General features: G+C 45.0%; 1 protein-coding gene across 1 annotated transcript in view; it reads right to left on the bottom strand.

The window, feature by feature from the left end:
- Window positions 1–832: 832 nt before the first annotated feature.
- Window positions 833–9699, bottom strand: part of LOC106807565 (F-box only protein 39-like) — an 11096-nt gene continuing 2229 nt past the window's right edge. The window contains exons 2-5 of the mRNA XM_014809936.1: window positions 2775–3091; window positions 2063–2234; window positions 1314–1475; window positions 833–981 (exon numbers count right to left, since the gene is read on the bottom strand). Of these exons, the coding sequence (XP_014665422.1) occupies window positions 833–981; window positions 1314–1475; window positions 2063–2234; window positions 2775–3091 (800 nt within the window). The remainder of the gene's footprint in view (window positions 982–1313; window positions 1476–2062; window positions 2235–2774; window positions 3092–9699) is intronic.

Raw genomic sequence — 9699 nt, 5'->3', positions numbered from 1 at the left:
CCCTTTACCTCGTTCACTTCTCCACGACCTTGGTAGAAACCATGCTCCAATACAAATGCTCCAATGTAACACAATTCTTTCCCTTCGCTACCGTAGATGTAACACGCCCCCACCGCAATACAACGCTTTAACTCGGTTATTCCTCCTTCTACCATATACGCCACCATTCACGTAAAACGAAACCTGACCTATAATACTACCAGGAGTCTATCAATAGTCTATTCTATCTAGTCTAGTCTAGTCTATTGATAGACACCTGATACCACACTACCGTGATATACTTACCCTTCTTAACAGAACCCCCCTGTTTTCGGCTTCTTTATTTCTCACCGTATACCACCACGCACCGTCCGTAAAACAACCTCTCCTCTTCCCGTTCCCCACCATTGTTCTGCCATCTCCTCTCCATGACAAGCACACTGCCTCCTCCTCCTCCTCCTCCTCCTCCTCTTTTCCCCAGCGATCGTACCCCTACGGGCTATCCTAACCGATTTACACCTCCTCTTTTCCCCTATCATCGTAACTCACTCACTCACTCAACTCACTAACTGACTCACTAAGCCACTCGCTAAGTCACACTCACTAAGTCACACTAAGACTCACTAATTAAGCCACTAAGTCACTCGCTCACTCACTCTCCCAATTCAACCCCCCGAGCTACGCGCCGACGCGCACGCCACGATTATAGAAAAGATTAAACATCGTACAATTCGAACGTCTGCGGAACGACGAGCAGCATGTTGATGAACACGAGCACGCAGCCAACGACGAGGGCCACCCAGCCGCAGCAGTCGACGACGACCGCCTGTCGGTCGGCCGTCGGCACGCGGCGTCATTGGTGATGCAAGGCGTGGTCGCTCGTGCAGCGGAAGTCGACGCCTCGCTCGTCGAGCCACTCCTGGTGTTGCTGCATGATGTCGGACAGCCGCTCGGTGCCGTGCTCCGTCAGCCCGCAGACGACAATGTGACAGCCGAGTAGTCCTGCGCAGCGACGATAGAGGGCGTTGCTAGCAACGATGCGGACGAACGCACGCGCACGTGCACGCACGCACGCACACACGCGGGCGCGCGCGCACACACACACACACACACATACACACACACACACACACGCACACACACGCACACACGCACACACACACACACACACACACATGCGCATAGTAAAGCACACGCGCGCGCACACGCACGAACACACGCACATGCGCATAGTCAGGCACACGTTCGCGCACACGTATGCGCTTAAACGCGCGTTCGCATGTACAAATGTATGCATCTAGAGAAATTTATATACTATATGTGAATGTAGACACCTATTTTATATTCTTTTTGTTGGTTCAGCAACGTGTCGACAGTCGCTAGCTGCAGGACCGCATTGACATCCATGTGTTCGAGGTGTCTGCAGCGCGACACTAGCGCCAGCAAGCGGTCGTCTATGAATTCAGTGCTCTCGTCATATTCCAGAGAAACGTGCTCTGAAAATATACAAGTGTTCAAGAGACCATGTATAGAGTCTATAGCGGGAATAACACTAGATTTTATAGCGTGAGGCGGATAATATATATATAGGATAAGGACATCTTATCTCATATATATCTCATAATATATTTTTAGTACGAAAGGATATGTTACGTTGGCCATACCTGTGTTGTATTTTTCACATATAACTATACAAAATGTATAACCTATATAACTACTCTACACAAAATGTATCACATAGTTACACAGCCTACAATACGCTTGCAAGTACAAGTCTTTGTCCATTACTATATGCATAGGCATAATTAGGCGAGTAAGATTAGCCGAAAAAACTCATCTTAGCTGACAATGGCGAAGCGAGCGTCATTCTATGTACATTGGCACAGGGAAAGGGTTGTGCATCTAAATCTAAATCAGATTTTCCATGCACTTGATGTTTCTGCCTTCAGTGAAAAAGCGCGACGTGTGCTAGTAGTCTGATGATAAGAAAATATGTCTTGGCCGTCGGATTCTCGGTATATATGGCAGAAGAGTATCTACTTGACCTCAGCTGATCTCTTGCAGCGGCTCACACTATACTCACCCAGCGTATCGCAGAAGTTGGTGGTGATGTAGTCGATGGTGTCGCACACGCGCCAGTCTATTTGCGAGCTCTCGTAGCCGGCCCAGATTTGCAAGTGATAGAGAGGTATCTCCGGTACTAACATCAACTTGATCTCGGAGTAGGCGCGAATTCTCTCCAGACAATATTTTACCTGTCGTATAGCGAAGCGGCAACATAGAATTCATTATGATATCATCATCCTTATCGTATTCATCATCTTCTGATTATTATTGTTATTATTATTATTATTTTAATTATTGCTATTATTATCATCACTATCATCATCATCATTATCAACTTCACCATGACCATCGTCATCGCTATCGTTGTCGTCAATAGCATCACCATCATCATCATCATCATCATCATCATAATCAGCAGCAGCAGTAGCAATGACAACATATTCATTATCATCATTAACATCATCGTCCTCCTTCATCATCCTCCTCCTCATCGTCCTCCTTCATCATCTTCCTCCTCATCGTCCTCAGTTTCATCATTGCTCATCAAAATTACACCTGACCACAAGGCGTTTCGTAATAGCAGACATGACAATAAAGCCAACAATATTAGCAATAAAGCCACGAAATTATTGTGCTTAATTATACGCGTTATTGTCTATACCACGTACATATACGCTTATAACCACCCACGACTAGAGCTCAAAAACTGATGCGTATAGCGAACGAACCTTTAGCTTCGGGCAGACGCGGCAGAGGTTCTTCCACTGCTGTCCGTAGATCTTCTGGTGATGCGGCTCCGTCTTGTAGCATCTCACGGTCACGTGACTCAGCCGACCAGCGCAGGTGGAAGCGAGGCTCGCCAGCAGCTCGTCCGACATGCAGTTGTAACTGATGCTGAGCTTGTGCAGGTTGCTGAACTGACCCATCAGCTCGTTAAAGGTTTCGCTGAGAAATACCGGATGTCGAGGACGGAAATATTCCTCTATGTTCAGATCGCGGACGGTGGCGCCACTGTTCTTGGCGACGGCAGCGAGTAGTAGGTAACCTGTGTGCGGATGCGTATTACAGGGTTATTATATGACTCGTTGTGTGAAGATTTGATGAGAATGGTATCAGCGGGTGGGTGACGTCAGAAGTGATGTAAAGCGAATCTAAAAATCAGGATTTGTTTTTATTCACTTCTAGGGATGTAGAGATATCTATATCATGTGCCCCTGATGATCCTGTGGCCTCCATTGTGCCCTATATCTATTACATTATGTATTGTGACCTTTCATTCTAATATGTATCGTTGTATACTGAATGTAAATATGTCTTATGCACAAATAAATTATTTGAATCTTGAATATAACTATACTGTGCAGCGTCTTGTATAATTCTGTATATATAGAAGCGGCGTAGCCTGTTGGTGGATATATAGAACACGCTTCGCATGCAAATAGGTACATATGTACCTCGGGTACATATCTGTAGTACCTGATACGACAACGACCCCTTGAGCGCTACTACGTTCCTTCTAGCTGCAGCTGTCTAACCATCAACCCTAGCAGCTCTCTTACAAATCTCCCGAACTTGTTTCCCAATCGCTTGACGCGTGCCAGTCCTAGAAACATCGATAACTCGATCGCTACAGTGATTAAAAATTGTGAATCGGCAGTCGGGATTACGTTGATGTTACATATTAGCAAGCGTCCATAATAGAATTTTTGTTATGTTTATCGCTTCTATTATTGACTTTTGATAATTATATTAGACATATTCGATCAGGAGTAAACAGTAGCCCACGTAGGACGTAAAAGGAATCTATAGCTACAATAATGTAAGCCAACACTACTCCCTATACTTCTTTGTTTGGTGACATTATTGTATCTAAGAAGGATCGCGTAGGGCGTATTATTATTTACTCTTGTTCAGATACACAGTAAACTCGTTGAACTAAGCAGAAAGCCAGATGACGATGCCCATACTGCACGCTGATGCCTGGCTGATGCTGTATGATGTGACGGTGGACAATTTCCCACTGCGCTGTATATAATTATAATAACTGAGCTGTTATTATATACAGCTCAGTGCTACTGCCGGACAATCAAGCAATGCTTACACGAGGACAATGGTTATAAAATATTCATTGGCATCATGGCGGTAATGCACCAGAATCGGAGTCGCCTGCATCATTAGCAGAGTTGGAACGCTCTATAGCAGCAATAGCAGCTATAGCAATAGCAGCAATAGTATAGCTATAATAACAGCAATTGGGATTGTTCTCAGTGACAAATATGTGGGCTTTATCGTCTATTGGCGAGCAGGCGAGGGTACGTAGGACACGGCGCCTGTACAACTAATATAACGCCATAACAATGACATAGTACCCCATGTCGGACATGGCACTCCAAATAGCAATAATGTCAAGATCTAATAATACCTTCAGCTTTATTAGTAGTAGTAATTAGTATTAGTATACTACTAGTATTTAACACAACACGCGCACGCACAGCACGCACACCACATGGGACGCACAACACGCACACACATGCAGGCACATCGAATATACGCCACCACCTCCATGGCTGGCAACTCACGAATAGATATAAAAGTGAACACACAAGTAATATATCAAACGCTCAAATACTCTTACATAGCAGAATTCTTTGTGCTATTATTGATGGTTTTGCTCTGTAAATACTTGTTCCGCAACAAAAACGCTATATATTACGTCTAAAGTCTGCAAATCTGTCCAACCCATGCACGTAATATGCAATTCTCAAAGTAAAGTTAGACCATTAGCGAGCTATCACCTATCTATATAATATGGGTGAAAGCTGATAATATAAACCTTCACACTGGTGCGCTTGTGGACGATTTTCCCACTCTAGCTCCCGGGCCAAACTGTTGTTTCGTGACGGGAGAAATCTACTTTATAAGCGATGAGGAATGATCGGACCTGGTGACCAAGTCGTGATAAGTTTTATAATGGCAAAGACCGCGTTGTACCGCCATCGTGGACCTAAGCCCACTTAGCCTTAATCTGTTGAAGAGCCCACTATCTCGCGGACCAGTTTCTCACCCTCTAAGCTGGTCGATTGCCCGACCATGAAAAAGGTCCTTTAACCAAACCAAACTAATGTAGAAGTCGTGCCGTAAAGTTCATCAATGCATCAGTCAATTCATCACCAATAGAGTCCTCTTTAAAATTAGTGCAAACTAAGTCCACACCACGACCCTTAAACCAGGACAATGAAAACAGATTAACATATGACAAACAGACAATCACGTCCAAAACGATGCCAAAACCTTCATAAATTTTTGATTTCATACACTTCCCTCTCAAACAGTTTATGCGATTATAATACACATTCACAGTTATTATTTTAACGCTGTTAGAAATAGGAATGCCTGTTTCGTTGTAAATTATTACCGCCTACCTACAAATATACCGCCACCCGCCACAGCCCAACCACCGGCTAACCACCGACAGTCGCTACAACAAAACCAGAAACAACAAACAACGAACCACCGCCGGCCCCACGCACACGACGACCAGTATACCGCGCTAACCGCTACACCGCCATAACGATATATAAAACCATTAACACAACAACATAACACGGAGCGTCTGTCCACCCAGGCATCACCGGGCCGCGTAACCACATAGCGTCCGAGATCACCACCTATGCCTACACTAGCTCTATCACCACCACCCAACAACAAAACAACAGCCATCAAACAACGAACACCACCGCCACCGACACCGCCGCTAAGTGCCAACAACGTTCGTGAGCCCACCGGGACCAGGCAGCCAACCAACCCGACTCAACCCTTGCCTTAGACCTAAGCGTCAGGCGCAACCGTATCACGACCACCAAACAACGACAAACAACCATAACCCAACAATCAACAACAACAACAACACCGGCACCGCGTCCGGAGGCCCGTATGTCCGCCGCCACCGCCATCGGCAGCTCTCAACACCCACCCACGTATTGGAGGCAGTCTCGCTATCCTGCAACACCCCAGCACACACAAACCACAAGCCTAAGGCCAATAAAAACAACAAAACACCACGCATACAGCACACCCCATAGACAAAAAAATACTGGCACGTGAAGCAGAACGTAGATTAATAATCCGCGCTTCGGCGCTGAATCTTAGCTAAATTGCTATGATACGCACAAGGTGCTGGTTGTCCATTAAGAGCCGGGTGTCGCCGGACACTAGCCAGAATGTAGCAATAGGTTTGCCATCCTTCAATCCCTGGCCGGCTATATACGATACGACCACTCCCTCATTCTCGGAATAGAAACGACCACACACACCCAAATTGAAACCAGCGGATTGAGCCACCGCCGCAAAACCAGCATTGCTTAAATACTCTGAAAACCGACCGTCATATGACCGTGCGGCCCATCGCTCCATCCCGCGACCTAATTTAACCGACCGCGACCACAACAAAAACAGGCATACACACAACAACAACCTAACCCGGATATTTTTATTTATCAGTACCAATCTCATTGCGACTTATCAAATTTCATTCTGCGTTGCGGCGCCATTATCAAATTTATTTTACACCTGCCAAAAGCGCTCCACCCGCAACCAATAACTCACCACACGCCCCCAACACCTATACCTACACTATCACCCTTCAAATTCATTTCATACCACCAACATTACTAAATACCAACACACAACAATCAACACAATCAACACACAAACAACAAAATACACCACAACTATATACCAGCATATCACAACAATCAGCACATACAGCATCTATTACGACCACCTAACACTATATATTGTACTAAAAACTGCTAATACTTCACCAACACCAACCATAGTCCAAGTCACAGCACGCATCTTACATCGAACCCATCATCCCCTACTTATCTCACACTATCAGCAGTAGCACGTGTGAGATTAAATAATATGCGTCTAGTACCTCATAATAAAGCCCGCGTACTAGCTTGCCGCAAGCTCTCGCAAGCAACTGTAACGCGGAGTCTATATGTACTAGATGCTAGGTAGATAATGACTAATCACTTGAGAACGAATTATTGACAAATTCAACGAACAAGGTTATGTCTATTATATCTTCCTGTGCAAGTTAGTTATTTTCATTTTTATCACATTCAGAGATTCATTTTTATTTTAAAATTCACGCAATCGTCGCTATCATTTAACATCGTTCTAATCACCACCATTATATTAGCAGACGCATTTATACAGAATTAAACAACAAACAAGCATGAATATTTTGTAATAATTACATCGTGTGAAAAGCATTTAATTACGGTGACAGGCAATGCATTTCATTTATGAACACCGATCGTTCCACATTTCTATATTTACAAACATGCTCATTTTGTATGTTCATTTCAAAATTCATTTTCATTCCAAATTATCAAGTCATATTTGGACCGAACCAATTACCTTTACATTATTTGTGAAGGTTATAGTTTCGTGGAGTTAAGATATAGGCCGAAGAACGAGCGTGGGCGATTCGTACTCGGTCGTCAAATAATGATAAAAGAAAAGATGGGGCACGAGAAAATCCGCCTCGCAGCAAACAAAATTCACGAAGCTAATATTCCTGCATCAAAAATTCACACCCAAAAATATCTCCCTGATTCAGTGGCCTCGCGGTAAAGCACATACTAATATGATGTCCGGCACACACCTAATCATTTGACTTGAGCACAAACACGACCATCTCTTCACAACGTTGTTTGCTATGCCGCGCCCTTAAATAATTTGGCAAGCATGGAAATCCTCTGCTTGCTCTGAAACCGTTCCCTCTGACATCAGCCAGGTTAGTCTAAGAATCTGTGATACACATGCCGTGAAAACAGAGGTCCTCACAGCTGATCACAACTTCCAGAGAGGTCGGCACGCAAGGAGCCATGTAGGTGCATAAGCACAATCCTCAACCCCGCCACTCTGCTCTCTAATCGTCTCTCTACTCACTCGTCGCCACGTTTTCCGTAAAGCTGCGTTGTTTGGTTCGTTATCTTTGACTTCTCTCGTGCTCTCGACCGAGTCTCATCTTCATCCATCGATCTCTATTCAGCTCTTTTCTGTCTCTCTGGATCTCTCTCTTCGTCTCTCTCTCTGTCTGTCATCTCTCTCTCATCATTCCCAACTGAAACATCTACACCACATTCTCTCTTTCATCCTCTCCCACTTATCTCAGTCTTCTCTCTCTGCGATCTCCTTTCTCATCTCTAACATCTACTACTCATAGTTTTCTTCCACTATCAAACTCTCACTTGAACAATTCGCCTTTTTCGCCGTATCAGAATCGTCTCTTGTTATCCTCTCTCTCGATCTTTCTCTCCTCTCTTCTATCTCTTTCTTCCATCTGCCCTCGGTCTTTACAATCGTTATTCTCAGAGTGCGTCATTCGGCTCTCCGTAATACCACTCATACGTACGTACGTACGTACGTACACGTACTGCCTACTGCCATATACTGGTACAATATCTTTCGTTCTCTCTCGTCCTCCTCCTCTTCGTCTCCTCCCTCTCTCGTCTCTCTCTCATCTCTCTATAATAAATTATAATTTATAATATATCTAATATATAATATAATATATTCCTGATCACAACGCGTCGCTAAAACGGCTGCTCCGTGTATGCTAAATGGTGCGATTTGAGTTCGTTTTCGATAAAAGTGTAACTTTGTTTGTTCGCAAGAGCTGTGTGTAGCGTACACGTGAACGCCTAACGCGGTCCCGAGAGGGCAAGTAAAATAGCAAAAGTAATGAAATTCTCCCCCCGACAGGGTTTCGCCTTATAAATTCAATCCCGCATAACGCGAACCCAGTTTACGCCACGGCATGCAAAGGAGGGTTGGCGGATACAGACGCTTGTGCCGCATACCTAACATTTAGTGCACGGGTCAAGGACACATTCAGCAAAAATATTTTTTTTAAACCTGCAGTTAGCTGGGTCGACAGACGAGAATAGAAGCGTATTCAGGTTCCCGCGGATATGATTGTCAGCGCAATAGCGGGGGGGGGGGGGGTCGGTAGTTTTTGGTGGGTGATCATAGCGATGGGCGGGAAGATTAGCGGAGGTGGGGGAGGGGGATCGTAGCCGGTGGGGAGGGGGATCGTAGCGAGTTGGGAGGGGGATCGTAGGGTGGGCGAGGGGAATCGTAGCGGTGGGGGAGGGATCGCAGCGGTGGGGGAGGGGATCGTAGCGGTGGGCGGAGAGGGATCGTTAGAGGTTGCGGAGGGGAATCGTAGCCGGTGGGGAAAGGGATCGTAGCGGTGAGGAGTGGGATCGTAGCGGTGAGTGAGGGGGTCGTAGCGGTGGGAGTGGGATCGTAGCGTGGGGGAGCGGATCGTAATAGCGATGCGTGATGGGATGCATATAGGCGATAGGGAATGGAGGTGCTCATAGCAATGGGGAGGGGGTCCGGTCGGATTGGGACGTACCAAGTCTGAAGCTGGGATTATTGCTGCGCGCATATATATATTATATATATATAGTTATATATTATATATATATATATGCCATGTTATCAGAAGTGTCATAATATAGATATGAGCTATATACATATATGACAGTCCTGATGTTGTATGACACTCCTGATATTATCAAGAGCTAATAATACTAAAGCTAAATACTAATAGTATACTAATACTAATTA

This window comes from Priapulus caudatus, unplaced genomic scaffold (genome assembly GCF_000485595.1).
Source record: "Priapulus caudatus unplaced genomic scaffold, Priapulus_caudatus-5.0.1 Scaffold223, whole genome shotgun sequence".
In the NCBI taxonomy this organism is placed as follows: domain Eukaryota; kingdom Metazoa; phylum Priapulida; class Priapulimorpha; order Priapulimorphida; family Priapulidae; genus Priapulus; species Priapulus caudatus.
Note: the sequence above shows the minus strand (reverse complement) of the source record. Positions and strands in the feature narration are given on the sequence as shown.